Consider the following 18,728-nt stretch of genomic DNA (forward strand, 5'->3'; position numbering starts at 1 on the left):
TATATATATATGTATGTATGTATATATATATATATCTATACACACACATATTTATATAGTTATCTTGTTGCACAATAAAGATCAGATTTAGAAAGAAGATAAAAATAACCTGAGAAGAAAAAACAAAAATGCAAGCAAACAGTAACAGAGTGTAAAGATTATGTTGTGATCCCTACTCATTTCCCAGTGTTCTTTCTCTTGGTATAGGTGGTTCTGTTCATTACAGATCAATTGGAACTGATTTGGTTGATCTCATTGCTGAGGATGGCCAAGTCCATCAGAATTGATCCTCATAGAGTGTTGTTGTTGAAGTATATAATGATCTCCTGGTTCTGCTCATTTCACTCAGCATCAGTTCATGTAAGTCTCTCCAGGCCTTTCTGAAATCATCCTGCTGGACATTTCTTACAGAACAATAATATTCCATAATATTCATATACCACAGTTTATTCAACCATTCTCCAATTGATGGGCATCCATTCAATTCTCAGTTTCTAGCCACTATAAAGAGGGCTGCCACAAACATTCTTGCACATACGGGTCCCTTTCCCTTTTTTAAGATCTCTTTGGGAGATAAGCCCAGTAGTAACACTGCTGGATCAAAGGGTATGCACAGTTTGATAACTTTTTGAGCATAGTTCCAAATTGCTCTCCAGAATGGCTGGATGTATTCACAATTCCACCAACAATGTATCAGTGTCCCTGTTTTCCCACTTCCCTTCCAACATTCTTCATTATCTTTCCCTGTCATTCTGGCCAATCTGACAGGTGTGTAGTGGTATCTCAGAGTTGTCTTAATTTGCATTTCTCTGATCAATAATGACTTGGAGCATCTTTTCATATGACTACAAATAGTTTCAATTTCATCATCTGAAAATTATCTGTTCATATCCTTTGACCATTTATCAATTGGAGAATGGCTTGATTTCTTATAAATTAGAGTTAATTCTCTATATATTTTGGAGATGAGGCCTGTATCAGAACCTTTAGCTGTTAAAAATGTTTTCCCAGTTTATTGCTTCCCTTCTAATCCTGTCCGCATTACAAACACAGAATTCTAGTTGTGGACAGATCATGGTTTTATACAAGAGTGGGAGTAACTTGCTTGGTTTCCAGTCTACTTATGGATGACATCTGATATTTTGACTGCCAAGAACAACTGAAGATGACTCCTAGGTTGTAATGAATAATCTAGGAACCATTATGCTATACCTTGGATGGTTTTTCTGTAAAAATGCCATGACTTTGTATTTGCCGATGGTGATGTCCATCTGCTATCTCTTGGTCTAATCATACAATCCAAATCTTCCTGCCGTTTGTCCTTCTCATTTTGGCATTTCAAAATCCAAAGAACTTAGGTATTACCAATAAACTTGAAGGTAGTGTGCACACTCATATCTTCCAGAGCACTGATTAAAAAGTTAAATTAAGAAACCTGACTTAACACTGAAACACTGAATACTGAAACCTTTAATTTTACTTTATAAGCTTATAGATTACAAAGAACACAGTAAAATTTGATTCATTTTTCCTGTGACATTCATCAATTATGCATTTCAATTTTGTACTTCTGAAAAATAGCATTATCCTGTTTACTTACTTGCTTAGATAATGAACTTCCTTCCGTAGAAACAGGCGGCTTGATTTCCAAGTAAGGATGTAATAGAAGATAGAATAACAGCTATTTCTTACGTAGAGTGCAATATATTTGTTTTTCTTGGCACATTTTCGGACATATTGATTGAATCATTTGACCAGAACAGAGTAAGTGGGATGTTACATTTCCCTTTATGTAGCTCGAGACTTCATTAACTTTTTTGGCAGCTACTTTCTGCTACTGACTCATAATAAAGCTTACAATCAAATAAAACCTCAACTTTTCAATAGATGAATTATTGTCAAAAAAAAAATCTCACCCATTCTGTATTTGTATGGATGATATAAAAAAATTAATCATGGGACTTTACATTAACCATATTAAATTTCATTCAAATTCTGTTCAAAAAAGCATTAATTAGCCCAAGTTTAAGAGATATTAATTGCTCCTGGGTAGGCCGAATTAATAAGGTAAAAAAGACAATATTACCTAAGTTAATTCACTTATTCATTTCCATATCAAACTACCAAAGAATTATTTTATAGAGAAATTTTTAAAAACACAAATGAAAAATAAAAGTGAGAAGGAAGGAAAGTTAGCAATAATAGCTCACAGACTATTCTTGAAGCTGCAATCATAAAAATAATTTGATACTGGCTTAAAAAACAGCAACATTAATCTAGGGAACACATTAAGTATATAAAACCAACCATAGTAGCCTAGTATTCAATAAACCCAAAGACCTAAAATACTAAGATGAACTCATTATTTGATTAAAACTGCAAGGAAAATTGGACACCAATCTTTCAAAATTAGGAATGTACCAACATCTTATGTTTTATCTAAAGAAAAACTCCAAATGAATCCATATCTTAGAAATAAAGGGAAGTATAATAAACAAACTTTTAAGTTTATGGAAAAAATTGCCTATAGGTGGATACAATAAGAATTCATGATTAAATAAATGATAGCATCAGACAATATAAAATGAACAATTTTGATTACATAAGAGAATCATGTGTACGAAGATATTTCTGCATAAAAATACGTACAAAAATTCTTTTTGCAATACATTTTTTAAAGAGTTTTAGCTTTTGATTCCCCCCCCCCCCCAATGGGGAGGATGGTGATAGAAAGAAAAATTGATTATTATTTATTATAAAAATTAATTTAAATTGAAAAGTAAAATAAAAATGATTAATTTAATACCTACAATGTACAGTGCTAGCTATTGGAGATATGAAGATGAATTTTTGAAAAGCTCCTGCCCTTAAAGAGCTCATTCTAATGGAAGTTCCTTGTTCTATCCTAGAAAGACTGTTAGTACATGATTCCATTATCCAACATATTTTCTGTGCTCCACCTAGCTTTTCACCATCTAGAAATGTTTTTATAAAAGTTATGGATAAAAATGCTGGACTGAAGCAAAAATAATTGGACTGAAGCAGTCAGAAATATAGATAGATAAATCATTTTTCATGGCTGTAAGGTCAAGAGATTGTGGATTAGATCAGAAAGCAATTAATTACATCTAAGACTATTCTTAATGATTACTATAGATCAAAATTAGCTTCTCTTTCTGAGTTCAAACCTGGCCTCAGACACTTCCTAGCTGTGTGACTCTGGGAAAGTCACTTCATCCTATTTGCCTCAGTTTCTCATCTATAAAATGAGTTGGAGAAGGACTAGATTTAAAGGGTGGCCCAGGGACCTCTAGTGGTCCCCAGTACATCGATACGGGCAACCTGTGAAGTCAAAACCATTTCTATAATAATATTAAGGTGTTTTCATTTTTTTATATGGTAAATATCGATAGCCATAATTTATAAACAAAAGCACCAAGGGGAAGAGGGACATCTTCAGTCATTTCAAAAGTAATAAGACAAGACAAAGTTTGAGATCTGCTAGACTAGACTATTATTTTATATGAGGACTTTCATCATTTCCTTCCCTCCTTCCCAGCTTCTAGTGCCTCCTCCACAAAATTACCTTGTATTGTACATATGGGTATGTATGCATATATACACAGATTATTTTTGTCTATGGAATGTAAGCTCCTTAAAGGCATTATATCTCATTTTGTCTTTGTTTCTCTAGCACAGTTCCTAGCACATAACAATGCACATATTAAAATTGTTTTTAAATTGACTTTTTAAATTGAGTCAAGAGCATCCATTCAATAGGAGTAAAAATAGTAAAAAAATAAAAAAATAAAAACAAAAGTAGTGGTCCCTTTCATCAGAACACAAAGGAGAGTATTGGATCATGCATGAAGAGATAGCATTGACACTCTCCTCTGCAAGCTGCAGGCAGTAACTCATTAAACGGCTCTATATCTTTATGGGGGCACAGTGGTACTAGGTGACAGCATTCAGAGTGCCAGACCTGAAGTGAAGACTCATCTTTCTGAGTTCAAATCTGACTTCAGATGCTTCCTAACTGTGTGACTCCAGGAAAGTCATTTCACTCTGTTTGCCTTGATTTCTCATCTACAAAATAAGCTGGAGAAGGACTAGCTTCCTCACTTAAACCTGTGTGAGAAATAATTCATTTGGATTCCCAATTATTTTCTTCCAATCATCATTAATCAGTTTGATATTTTACATCTATCATGTAGGAATAATTAGATAGATAGGTTCTTAATTTACTTTAATGTATTGTTCTGGTTTTAATGTAATGGCTTTAATTACTTTAATGTAATGTTCACTACTTGTTTATTAAGTTAGGAAGCTCATTTGTACAACCACAAGAATGCTGAAAAAGATATCTCTATCTTGTTTTACTCAAATTCCATGTCCAAAGCCGGCATGGATGGGATTCCTTAATGCTTTGGAAAGTCTCCCAATTTATTTTTGTACCTCCAGAGCTTTCTGTCTCTTGTCCAACATGAGCAAATGACCATCTTATCTCCACTTAGTGGAGAGGCCCAATGCTTTGCCCCACCCCCCACTATGTTATTTTTGACCCTCAAGAACAAGGTCTATAAACCAATGAGATTCTGTTGTTCAGTATCTCTCTTTTCCATATTTTGAAGCCCTACAGAAACAAGGTTCTGGAAAAAGGGGACATCTCAGAAAATGAGCAAGAGCTGAGGTCCACTTCATTAAAAGGGACCACAGACACTTAAAAAAGTATCATTGGCTCAGAGATCTGCCTTTTTTATTCTAGTTTGGACAATTGTAAAAATTAAACTGCATCTGAGCTCAAATGAAGAGACAGAAGGGGAAGGAAACTGATAATCACACTGGTAAATGTCTGAGATTACAATCAAATTTTTCCGACTCTAGATCTGGTGCTCTAGTCACTGTGCCATCTAGTAGCCAAGAGATTTCAAGGGATATTTGGAATAGCTATGAAGATGTAAGAAAAAAGGTATTTCTATAGATCCATCCATCATCTATCTATCTATCTATCTATCTATCCATTTATCTATCTAATAATCTATCTGTCCAGCTGGACAGATCTATCTATCTATCTAATTTAAATGAACCTGCATCCTAAATGATCATCAATTATTAAGGGATTCTCATCTCATCTGTTCCTTTATGTGATCTGGAGAAAAAGTCTTTTACCTTCTCAGTGCTTTGGGTTTTTCTATCTGCAAAATAAAGATCTTTGCCACTAACAAACAAGAATAACGGTAGAAATACCAATTCATTTCTTAATTGATGCTAAGTGAAGTGAGAGAACCAAGAGAACACTGCATACACTAACAAGATTATGTGATGATCAACTGTGATGGACATGGCTCTTTTCAACAATGAGGTAATTCAGGACAATTTGAATATACTTGTGATGCAGAGAGCTCTCTGCACCCAGAGAGAGGACTATGGAGACTGAATGTGGATCACTACACAGTATTTTCACCTTTGTTGTTGTTTGCTTTTTTTTTTTCATTTTTTTCCCTTTTTGATCAGATTTTTCTTGTGCAGCATGATAACTGTGTTAATATGTATAAAAGAATTACATGTCTTAACCTACATTGGATTATTTGCTGTTTAGGAGAAGAGGTTAGGTAGGAGGGGGGAAAAAATTTGGAACGCAAGATTTTGCAAGGGTGACTTGAAAACTTATCTTTGCATGTAGTTTGAAAATAAAAAGCTATTAAAAATTTTAAAAAGCAAATCAATTCTTAGGGAAACTTGGATAAATGAAACATTGCTTGATGAAGGACTTTTAATAAAGTCAGCCCACCTCATAAGAATATTATGTTTCTCCTATGGTAGACATGTATTTGTAGGATAACAGGAAATTATTTTACAAAACTAATACCTTATCCCAATTTCTAAGGACAGATGATTCCTAAAGGGATCACAAGGTAACAGGATTATCTTGTAGCTCAACTATGAAAGAGGAGGGTTTGAGAATGTACTTTTCAACTTGCTGGAAGGTAAAAATTCCACACCTGTCATCATGGACTTAAACTGTCTCTGATTTTTAAGACTCTTGAAGACAATATTTCTGTCTTTTTTTGTAAGTTCTTTGGAATTTTTCCAAAAATGATTAAAACTTTTGTTTGCTAAAGTAATCCTAACAAATACCTCTAAGTCAAGCCTTTGAAAGACAGGCCAGGTAATGGTTCATTTATATATACACATAAGTATAAATATACATAGAATATCTCGCTCTCTTTACATATATATATATATATATATAATATATATATATATATATATAAGATATATATATTATATAAAACCTTAGAAACCCTTGTTTCTAAGCATCTGTTTCTAAGCATGTTTCTAAGCAATGATCTTAGGAACTCTCAAGTGTGAATTTAGGATTAGGGTTAGGATCACTGAAGAGTTTCATACATCAACTCAACAGCTGCTGCTGTTCAAATTTTTATGTAAAATTAGCCTCTGTATAAACTGCCTAAACTTCATCCCAAATTAGTTGTACTTCCCCAGCTGCCAGCTTTAGGAGAAAAAAAAGAAGCATGCTGGCTTTGGAGTCAAATACACTGAACAGCTGAAGCAATACAAAGGGAATTTTTCAAAAATTTTTTTACCATTCTGGAGCATTTGCGATCTCACCAGTGGCCACCTGTCATCACCAATCTTTCTATGATGCAAAAATCTACAAACAGCTCATTTCATTCATCTCCTAGAACTGGCAGTACAATTCCAGTAAGTTTCCCCTCTGCCAGTTTAAAAATGTGTTCTCTGAGTACTAAGAAAAAATACTGATGAAATGCTTCTAAGTATTCAATCCCTGAATCTGCCGGCCATGTAGCCCAGCAAGTTGTTCTCCTGCCACTGATTACACTGCCAACAAAAACTGGGTCTATCTTGTTCACAGCAGGATGATGATCCCAGTAACCAGTTGGCAGCCAAAGCCAACCTGTCAAAACGTGGCACTGACACCAACCCTTAGTGCCAGAGCTGCTGCAGGACACCCACATTCTGGCCAAAACTTCTTGCTCGCTGCTGAGTTGCTTAATTGTCTTATAATGAGAGGAGGCAGAGGAAAGGTTCTAGAAGCAATAACTAAGCATCTCTATTAGTTCTCTCTTACTCTGTCACTTAAAAGTTGATCTCATCAATGCAAAAACCAACCATAATTCTAAAGGATCAGTGATAAAGCATACTATCCACCTCCCATCATCCTAATGGAGAACAGAGCAGTAATGAATTAAGGGGTATGATTAATTTTTGAACATGGTTAATAAGGGAATTCATTTTGTGTGACTATCCATACTTCTCCCAAGTTTTCTGTTTCTTTTTCCCCTCAAGCTGTATAGAAAGCAGAGAAAATTTTTGTTCATTGAAAAAATAATTTTTAAAAAAGCTGACTCCAATACTTTATATGTGTGAGGGAAATGTCCATATCTTCTTTTGCAGACCCTCACTTTGCTCTAGATTTCTAGATTTTTGGGTTTTTCCTTCACTTAAATAAAATTGCTTGAAAAGATCACAAAGAAAGACTTTTTCATTTTTATGCATTGCTCCAGTTTATTAAAAATTGGCCTCTGTACAACTCAGCAATATTTAAATAAAAAGCTAGAAGCAGAAAAGCTTATGAAAATGACAATTGTTTGTAAAGCTCTGTAATTCAAACTCATAAATAAATATAAGTAGGAAACATTTCTCTATACAGTGACTGGCAACTTTTAATAACAAAAGCTAAATGAATCCACATGCAAATAATAGAAAACATTTTTAGCAATTTGATTATAGAAGATATAGAGAAAACAATTTTAAATCATAAAATTATTTTATTCATATTCCAAAAACATACCAAAAAGTAGGGAGTAGAAGAAGGCTTTAGCTGTGCCCTTAAAACATATGAGAAGGGTGTGTCCTCCCAATTCCTCAGTCACTGACTAGCATCTTCTTAAATGATCCTTGATCATTCTAAGGCCTAAAGCTAGTCGAATCAAGTGCTTCATGATAGTGAATAACTGAGCCCTTAAAAATGGTACATTCTTTTAAAAGGTTTTAATGTGTTTTAAAATGAGGCTTTTTTTTAAAAGTATTTTTATTTAAACCACTGAATTTTCAGATAGAAAGGGACTTAGAATTCATCTAACCTAACCCTTTCAGTTACATTATAGCATGAACTTTGCATGCAAATAGTATGAAGACAAAATAATAGGACAAATACATAGGACGATCATAACTACATCAAATTATAATAGTTTTAATAATGAACTTGCCTATCTTTTGGAAAATATATACACCTTCTAAAAAATATTAAAGTGTCTTGTGCAATTTAAAAAAGAAAACATTATTGAGTGATTAGCTGGGAGAAAAAAGTCCTCTGAATTTAAAAGGAATCTGTCTTTTGATTTAACTATAGTCTATTGGTGGAATGTGTGGTAAAGTAATAAAATACAGAGATGGGATTTGGTAATGTTAACAAGCGATCTAAGGCTTGGATGGGCTCGGCTGAGTGATCCTATACTGCCACCTGGAGAAAAATCACTAAACAAACTTATTATTTATCTTAGGGTTTTGTCATTTAAACGAGTGCCTTGGGTTTTTTTTCCCCCATCCTGGTTTAGTTTCTATTTTTGGTAATCAAAGTCTACTTCATAAAATCTGAACAAACAACTCAATATATTCCTTAAACCATCAGGGAAGGCAACCTATTGTAACACAACTCATCTTTTGAAATGTAACAAGTCCAATACAGTAACTGCTTGCTGTAAAACTCTCAGCCTAGAGAAACAGGAAACATTATCATCTCTCTCAACACAAGGATTTCGAGAGATTGAATGATGTCATTTCACCTTTAGTACATTAGTAGGCCACTTCATAACCATTTTAGAGATGAGGAAATTGAAGAACTAGAAGGTTTTTAGGCTTTTCCTAAAAAGTTAAACAGTATTATTAGTGACACGGCCCAACACAGAATGCAGATTTCTGGACATTCTATCTAGTACCCCTTCAAACAGTGAAATAGCTCTCATTAAAGGCAACTTTCTTTGAAGCTGCAACAGTGGTAACAAATGACAGCATTGGCTAACACTTTGCCACAAAAACAAAGTTCTTAAAGCTTTACATTCATTGTGAATATGAAGTTAAAAGACATTCATTTAAAAATGAATCTAAAAACAACCACATACAAAAAAACAAAAACAAAAACAAAAACAAAAACAAAATTCAGGTATAAACTCTCTATACAATGTTTTCACTGATTATTCTCAAGCTGATCACTTAGAACCATCCTCCTTGCAGGGTTCTCTCTTCCAAAGATGCTAAGTCAAAGTCACCAGGAGTCCAAGAACCAAGTTTCTGGAGACTCCAGGAAGAAGCTAGAGAGGGCTTCTGCAGTAGAGCTCTTTAACATTCTCTATATAAAATACAGCTGCATGAGAGACAGTATGGAGTAGTAGATAAAGACCCTTCTCGGAAAATGGGAAGATCTGGATTCAAATCTTCCAGAGGCAAGTCACTACTCCAATCAACTCTTTAAGTTGCAAGGAAGTGGCTGACCTGCCCTGCTAGACCAAAGTTCCTTGGCCGGGAGCATCTACAACAAATGAAATCACAGATCCTTTCCCCATCCCCTGCCATTGTATAAGATACTGCCAGCTAGAAACTGAGCTATATCAGTCATCTTGTCACAGAAGAGATTCTATCTTATTTCTTCCTTCCCCCTACATAGTACTATAAATTGCAGCCTATCTTTTATACGTGTGATATCCAGGAGCACTGAAAGAGTAAGAAGAGACGTTCTGACTGCAAACTTTATACTTTCAGGTAATTGGTAAGTTCCATCTGAGGGATTTAAGTGGACACTCTTGCGGTGACATTTTTGATCCGCTGTCTGCATCTCAAAATTTGTGATGAGTCAAGCACTGAAAAGCAGAAAGCATTACTGTTGCTGAAAATAGCCTCCTTGTCAGAGTGGTGTCTGAAGCCATCTGTTCGTTGTCACAAGTCCAATTTTTTTAATTGTTCATATGTCACAAAGAACTGCAATAGTCAGTTAAGGCCAACAATAACTCCTTCTTGACTCCAATAAAGTAACCCATTGCATAAAAGTGAACATACCTAGTCTAGTCCTAGATTTGAGGCCCAAAGAAAATGGTAAAGCTGCCAAGAATCTCTCTTCCATAGGCCTGCCTTGGTGCCATCCCCTACTCTACTTGTGTTGGAAGCAATTCCCAAGAGCCCCAGTTAAACCATATGCTAGGAGGAAGCAGGCTCCTGGCTTTTCTCAATATTACATTAGTGCCAATTAGCTTATGAGATTAGTTAACAGACATGGTACTTTCTGAGTAATGAGATACAGGATGAAGGAGTTTCAGAGAGGGAGAATTTGGCATCTGAAAACCCTGGAGGGGAGTGGGGCAGCATAAGGGGAAGAGGGCCAGGCTACTGGAACAGGCACTGAGGAAGGAAAAGGCTTGGGCTAACAGAAAAGAATAAAACACCAGCTTGTTTTCCAACTTCACAATTTTGTCTGGGTTGAGTCCTGGACATGAAGTATTCAATTATTTTCTCCCTTCTGTGAAAATATGAATAACAGCCTTATAACATTCTCAGCTTCTACTCATGATGGAAAATGCTATTCATAACCAGAGAAAAACTATGGAGTCTGAATGTGAACTGAAACATATCAATATCACTTTTGTTGTTGTTTTTTTTCCTTCTCCTGATTTTTCTCTGTTGTTCTGATTCTTCTTTCACAATATGACTAATGTGGAAATGTTTAATATGATTGTACATGCATTGTGTATATATATATATATATATATATATATATATATCAGATTGACTTGTCTTGAAGAAGAGGAGCAGGAAAAAGGAAAAAAAGGGAAATAAAATATTATTAAAATGACTGCCAAAAGCTAATAAATGTATTAAAAAGAAAAAAAAAATATCCTCAACTTCTAACACATATCAGCTAAAATTGAGCTGTCATGTGGTATCACCATTACCTCCATTAATATATCATTTTTGAATACATCCAGGCTTCACATTGTCTGAAATGGAAATTCTAAATACTGTTCATTTTTTTTTTTAAAGCAGTCTAATACAAATGTTTCTTAAAATCATAAGCAAAGGGATTTTTAATATCATTCCCACTCTATTTTAAAATAACATTAATCAAGTGATGATCACAACAAAAACTAAAGTCAAGAACCAAGTACCCATCTAGTGCCAAAATATAAACTTTTAAATTGATGAAATCTCCAATTCAATTTGTCAAAATAAATAAATTGGACTAATTGTGGGTTGCAGTGGAAATTGACTTATGTCTGAGTTGAAAATACCTAATGAAATGTAATGAAATAGGCTCAATCACTTTTTTCCTGTGGTCTTTTGGTTTCAGAGCTTGACATATGGTAGTACATTAATAAATGTTGGATGAATTAAACTTATTACATTTGTGTGGGAAATAGTGTCAATGGGTAAATTATTGAGCATGTTAACTTCAGGTAAACCTCTCTATTAAGTTATGTCTAATAGACTTGTTATTAAGGTAAAAATTCATCTGGTAATCTATCAATTCAATTAAAAAAAATCACTCCTGCTTCATGTTTGACAGAATATATAGCCAGTTAAGTAAGCCACATAATTAAATTAGTAGTTGTGTGAAAATGGGAGTTCTGATATTCTGACAGAAAAGAAGTGCCATATTATATGTGAATGGGTGAGTACAAAATTAAAGACATAGATTTATAGCCAGAAGAGAGGTCAGAAACTATTTAGTCTACATTTTTTTGTTTTACTAGATAAATAAAATGACTTGCTCAGGATCACATAAGTTGTAAATGTTTTCTGATTTCCAATCTGATATGCTTGTCTATTATCCCATCTTCAGACTTACTTAAGTTTTCTATAAGCTTGATATGAATGCAAAGTCTGGTACTAATAATTATGTCACTTTGCCCTTTACTCATGTCTCAAAAGAACAAAGTCTTTGGAGACATCATTTAAAAATTCCTCCAAAAAAGAAAAAAAGATATACAAACTCAATTATTTTATGTATGAAAATGCAGGAAGTCATAACCTAAAGGCAACTCCCAAAGAATATGATTACCAAATCAGATTTGTTCTTTAGAATCACAAAGGAAAATAAGTTCTGAATATCAAGACTATAATTCATAGCAACATGATCATTATTATTTCAAAAATAGCATTCTTATATTTAAATTACCTTCAGACTTGACGAAACAGAAAAGGATACAATAATATTCCAAGGACCGAGTCTCAACCAATTTGGCCAAAATCCTTTATACAAAGCAAAAAATCCTTCATTCTTCCACGTCTATTGGGGAAGAAAGAGACATTATTTAAATTGTGAAGTGGTGAAAAGCATTCTCAATTAACAATATATCTTATTTATTTACTGTGAAAAGAAAACTAATAAGATTTTTTTTTTAGCGACTCTTCCATTTAGGAAAAATCCAATCCTTCATGTATAGCCTGACATAAGACTAATGATTCACCCCACAGCACAGTGTTATATTCATAGAAAGTTCCAAAAAACTTAGTTTGAGTCTAACCCACAGTCTTTCGGTAGTTTCTGAGTGACTGATTTCCCTGCTGAGCTACATAAGGGCTTAGACTAGAAGAAAAAGGAAGTCTTATAAAAAAAACAGTTATTCAGCTCTTTTCTGAGGGGAAAGAACTGAAAATTGAGGGGATGCCCATCAATTGGGGGATGGCCAATAAATTTATGTGATCATAATGGAATACTATTATGGTATAAGAAATGATAAGCAGGATGCTCTCAGAAAAACCTGGAAAGCCTTCCCTGAGCTGATGCAAAGTAAAATGTACTGTATACAATATGGTAAGATGATTATCTATATATATCATAAGAGTTCTTAGAAATATAATGTTTCAAGACAAGTCTGTTTATGATGAAAGATGCTGCCTACACCCAGAGAAAGAATTGATAGTATCTGAGTACAAATTGAGGCGTACTTTTTTTTTACTTTATTTTTCTTGTGGGTTTTTTTTTTTTTTTTGAGGGGGGGGATTTTTTTTTAATCTATGTTTTATTTCACAACATGACTATTATGGAAATACTTTGCATGGCTACACATATAATAACCTATATTGTATTGCTTACATTCTCAATGAGGGAAAGAGAGTGGAAAAGGAAAAAGGGAGAGAATCTGAATTAAAATGAATTACAGTGTATCTTCTAAGGAAATTTTGTCCCTTTCTCCACTTACACTTTCAGGCACAATAGGGTTCTACTCAATTCATATAAAGTCATTTACTCATTACTTACAACAGAATAGGGATAAAAAGAAAATAAACTTGGCTTTCCTATCACTTTTACAGATTAGAACAAATTAGAACAATGATCCATAATGACTAAAACTTGTGAAGTCTATTACCTTAGAACCTTTAAATATTACTCCACTTAGTTTGATTTTACTGGCAATAATCTTTGCTTTTATCAAACATATATTGTGGTTGATCAAACAAAAACATCAGAGGGGGCTCATGGGCTGTAATTTTCAGCAGATGCTAATCTAAAGTGTGCCTTGTTCTCAATTTGATCTCAGAAATAAACCTTTCAGAAATTTTCAATGCTACACCTGCCCACCCTACCTTCACAGTGATAAGTATGGATGCATACATTCCAAATTTATTCCTAGAAATTCATCCTTACCTGTAACAAGCAATCCAGGGTGCTTTTGTAACCAGAACATGCTCCATCTTGTAATGCTCGCTGATTCATCATACGTGTTCTCACAACGTCAATAGGATTGGAAGCAAGAGCTCCAGCTAAACCACAGGTGAAGCTTGAGCTAGTAAGAAAAACAGATAACTTTTGATATCTGAATTAAATACCACTATCAAATATTGGGTAATAAGCCCTTCCTTCATCATATTAGATTTCTTGAGGGAGACTTCTAGACTTGTAGAGGGAGATATGGGCTAGAAGATAATGATCAGGATTTTGGTGTCTTTGGTTAGGTTATGATTTATCATGTCTATTCAGGTTCTTTAGGTTTCACCATCAAGAGTTATAACTTTGAATATCAGACAAAAATTCAGACGACTCACAGGTAATGAAAGAAAATCATAGATATAAAGAAGATTAAAATCCATCCCCCAAGAGATAAGAATTTTAAGTATATTAACAAATAGTTCTCAAAAGAAATGCAAATTATTAACAACTATATGAAAGAATATTCCTAATCACATTCTCTTTCCCTAACAAATATCACTATCTTTTTCATTTTAAACAAAATCTAATCATCTGTTGGAAGTCTTACATGCTGCAGTTAGCCCAGGGCACACACATTCTATGAAATTGGAAGGGATTGGTTTTGAAAATCTCAACATCTTGTCCAAAATTGAAAAACTTTTAAAAAGAGACACACAGTAAACATCTGGAAGTTCTTACATATGTGTATGATTTCTCTTTTCATTATAATACCAATTAAAATTTTTAAGGATAAACTAATAGTATATGCATTAGTGATTTGAAAACTCTGAAAAAAATTACTTTTATACACACTTTATTTTGAGTATCTATAACAACACTTCCTTGCATTGTGACCAAATTACATTTCTTTAAGTGTGTATCAAGAGACTTCATGTCATGAAGATCTGGATTCAAGTCCTACTTTTATTAAATGCTGGCTGTTTGACTATAAGCAAGACACTTAACCTCTCAGGGGCCCCAGGCAATTAAGATTCTAAATTGCAGAGCAAGTAATAATCTGCTTTGGAGAGAAGCATTCCCTACAACTATGAAATCACAGGTCTGCCCCCAGTAACTAAACAAACAAACAAAAAGGATGTATTAAATCTTAATTTAATACTCAAATCCAGCTAATATATTTTTAAAGAGACATTACATGGACATACAGAAAGTGTGTACAGACAGTATCTCCCATCAGGCCAGACAGAATGAGATGCTTCTTGGTGATGTCATAGACTGGTAATTCCACTCCAACAACAATGGCGGCTCTCTGAGCAGTTAGGGATACCCCCTGAATAAAAAAAATGAACAGAATATAGCACATTAAAGCTAATCTTATCCAATATGCTGCATAATTTTGCAGATAGCATTACATATGAGCTAAACAATGTTGGTATCTTTTAACCCAAGAAGAGACAAACCAAAAGATACTAAATTTTCAAGAGAGAAAGCCTACACCAGAATTTATAGAATTTATAGAATAGGAATTTATATTCCTATGAGAAGGAATCATTTTAACAGCTACTTTTCCTTTTCTCACACTTGCTCAGGTACTTGCTACAGTACTGAACTGGGGTTGGGGGGGGGGGGCGATAAAAAAATAAAAGTTTTAATGATAAAATATAAATAGAATATAACCTATCTCAGAGTGTTATCATAAAGAGAGCACTTTGTAAATTGTAAAGGATATAGAAATGTGAGTTATTATTATTAGATATTATATATGTATCATTAAAAATATCATTATTTTTATTATCATTATTAGGGATAGAGAGAGGAGTAGGAACCAGACTTGTGTTTTCACAGGTATAAGGAGCTACCTGATAAAGAAACTTCCTCTGCTATTTACCATCTCAGAGAAATACCTAGAACACTGAGAGGTTAAGTGATTTGCCCAGCCAGTATGCGTCAGAGGTCAGAAGTGAGCCCTGGTTGTCCTAGCCCAAGGTTGGCTCTTTACCCATAAATTATTGCTGCCTTTCATCAGTATCATCATCATCATCATATATAATGCAATTTAAATACTTACCTTCCAAAGTCCTCTTGTTCCTTCTTGTTGGTAAATATTGATGAAGTTGCCTATCATTCCTCCTTGAATCACATTGCTTTGAGCTTGCATTCTTATCTAAGGATTATTTTAAAGATCCAAGTTAGAAGAAACAAGCATTTTCCTCCAAATAAATGCACCTGAAGACTATCAACTAATAATCAGTCCTAGGAAAAGGAATGTACAACATAAATAATTTCCCAAGATTCTCATCAAAAATATCTCCCACCCCCCAGGCTGTACCAGACCTAAAACTGTATTATAAAGTGGCAGTCATCAAAACCATTTGTTACTAAATAGTGAATCAGCGAAATAGATTAAGTTCATAAGACACAATAGTCAAAGACTAGAGTAATCTAGAGTTTTATAAATGAAAAGACTCCAACTTCTGGGACTCACTATTTGACAAAAATTGCTGGGAAAATTGGAAAATAGTATGGCAGAAAGTAGACATTGACCAATCTCAATACTCTATACCAAAATAAAGTCAAAATGGGTTCATGATTTATACATAAGGAGTGATACTCTAAACAGATTAAAAGAACAAGGGATAGTCTACATCTCAGACCTGTGGAGAAGGAAGGAATTTATAGCCAAAAAAGAAGTAGAGAATATCATGGAATTCAAAATGGATAATTTTGATTTAATATTAAAATAAAAAGGTTTTGAACAAATCAAAAGAATGCAGCCAAAATTAGAAGGGAAGCAGAAAACGAGGGAAAAATGTTTATATCTAGTGTTTCTGATAAAGGCCTCATTTCTAAAATATATAGAAAATTGACTCAAATTTATAAGAATACAAGCCATTCTCCAATTGATAAAAGGTCAAAGGATATGAACAGACAATTTTCAGACAAAGAAACTAAACTATATGAAAAAGTGCTCTAAATCACTACTGATCAAAGAAATACAAATTAAGACAACTCTGAGATACCACTACACCTGTCAGATTGGCAAAGATAACAGGAAAAGATAATGACGAATGTTGGAGGAGATGTGGGAAATGTGGGTCACTAATACATTGTACCAGTTGAGTTTTACAATTACCTCATTTGATCCTCACAATAATCCTGTAAGGTAGGTGGTGTTATTGTCCCCATTTTACAAATGAAGAAACTGGGACAAAAGCTAAGTGAATTGCACAGCGTCTCATAGCAAACATCTGGTGCCAAATTTGAAGTCAGGTCTCCCTGAATCCAGGCCCAGAACTCTGGAAGCTGTGACTCCCCCCAGATACTATCCTGTGTCTCTAAGCTCCTACTGCACTTAATGCAGGAGTTCACATATGCTGGTGTTCGGTCCAGATCCTGAATTAGTTACGAGCCAAGCCACTACTATTTTCAAACCGCTGTCCTGGAAAGTGTGCCAGAGAAGGAAACATGGGACTCCTGCATGATGCCCTTTATACCATCACCTCACTTGAACTTATCAGTGAACTTATCAGGTGGCAGGGAGTTCACACAGCTAAAGTTCCAATATAAAGATTGCTTAATACAGTCTTGGGCATTTTTTTTTAAGAATGAGAAGGGATTTCTCTTGAATTCTTTCTTTCACAGCATGGGCACTTGATAAACATTAATAGAATTGAATGAACTACTCGGCTAACCTGATTTTCTCAGGGACAAATGATTTGCTCCTAATTTGGACAGAAAATTATCATCATCATAATCTTAACTTTAAAAGATCTCTGATCTCTTGAGCTTTAGTAAAGGCCTTTATCCTTAAAAAGTAAGATTTTTTTTCCCCAAACTTCTTAATTAAAATAAAGGGAAGACATAGCAAAGTTAAAATTTAAGTCACTTTTCCAGGAAAATAGTAAATAGTAGTTGCAGTGAGCTAAAAATGTTTTTTTATTTGAAAGTCAAAAAGTACCCAACATAGGCTTAGCAGCTATGGTTTTCAAGAAAGACCATCTGCCTCAAGTTTTCACTTTCTTAACTTCCTATGATAGCAGCAAAGCCTGCTATTCTCTGTGTGGAATTCCCTCCCCAAATCTTGTTTCCATTTATTCAATTATTATTATTATTTTTTGCTGAGGCAATTGGGGTCACATAGCCAGGAAGTATTAAGAGTCTGAGACCACATTTGAACTCAGGTCCTTCTGACTTCAGGGCTGGTGCTCTATCCACTGCACCACCTATCTGCCCCCCATTTATTCAATTTTGACTCAATAACTCAAATTTTCTCTCTACTATGAATCCTCCTATAAGAATTTCAAGCAGAATCAAGTTCTCTCTTTCCTGAATTTCTCTTGTACTTTATATCTCTTTTTATCATTTTGCCCCGGGAGGCTTCTGATTCCTTTTTAAATTACTGAACCTTGAAAGTGAGCCTTTAATACTTATGATTTGTTATTTATATCCAACATCATGATCTGTTAATGTGGTTATGGTTTTTAACTATAAAGGGTCCCTATTGTATAGATGCATTTTTTATTTATTCAGTTCAGAAATTTCACAAAGGAGGTATTAATCTGTTGTATCCACTGTAAATAGCTGGCACAAAAATTTTATTGAATGAATAGTCTCTTTCTAAACTCCAAAAACAGGATTAACAAATACTACATTGAATATCATTATTGCGCCAGGAAATTATGTTCCAAAACAGCTAATATCCCTTAATTAATTGGACAAATCTTAATTTGCTTCTCTTTTTAGTTTACAAATGGCAGTTCTTTACCATTACCAAATATATTTTATGAGACAAATTAACCAAACATGGTCCCTGTCTTCTATGAAATCTCTATAATTTGTACTTATGAAAGTAACTTTAAAGGAGAAAAGAAAAATTCACCCCTAGTTTTCACATACATAATACAGATATGTGGTAGAAAATATGCTTTCTTAAAACATTTCTATTCCCAGAATCAAACACAATATCTGGTATATATCAGATTTCTAATGAATACTTGTTGACCTACTGATTCACTGAAAAATAATGTCCATAATTATAAAA

At 34.0% G+C, this 18,728-nt stretch overlaps 1 protein-coding gene across 3 annotated transcripts in view; it reads right to left on the reverse strand.

The window, feature by feature from the left end:
- Positions 1-7,524: 7,524 nt before the first annotated feature.
- The window catches only part of SLC25A30 (solute carrier family 25 member 30), a 34,890-nt gene continuing 23,686 nt past the window's right edge, over positions 7,525-18,728 (reverse strand). For all 3 annotated transcript variants that reach the window (XM_031958393.1, XM_031958392.1, XM_003765870.4), the window contains 5 exons: positions 15,756-15,851; positions 14,893-15,017; positions 13,685-13,823; positions 12,242-12,322; positions 7,525-10,020 (listed from right to left, as the gene is read on the reverse strand). In XM_031958393.1, the coding sequence (XP_031814253.1) occupies positions 9,979-10,020; positions 12,242-12,322; positions 13,685-13,823; positions 14,893-15,017; positions 15,756-15,851 (483 nt within the window). In that variant the 3' untranslated portion in view covers positions 7,525-9,978. The remainder of the gene's footprint in view (positions 10,021-12,241; positions 12,323-13,684; positions 13,824-14,892; positions 15,018-15,755; positions 15,852-18,728) is intronic.

The sequence above is a fragment of the Sarcophilus harrisii genome, chromosome 3, assembly GCF_902635505.1.
Source record: "Sarcophilus harrisii chromosome 3, mSarHar1.11, whole genome shotgun sequence".
NCBI lineage: Eukaryota > Metazoa > Chordata > Mammalia > Dasyuromorphia > Dasyuridae > Sarcophilus > Sarcophilus harrisii.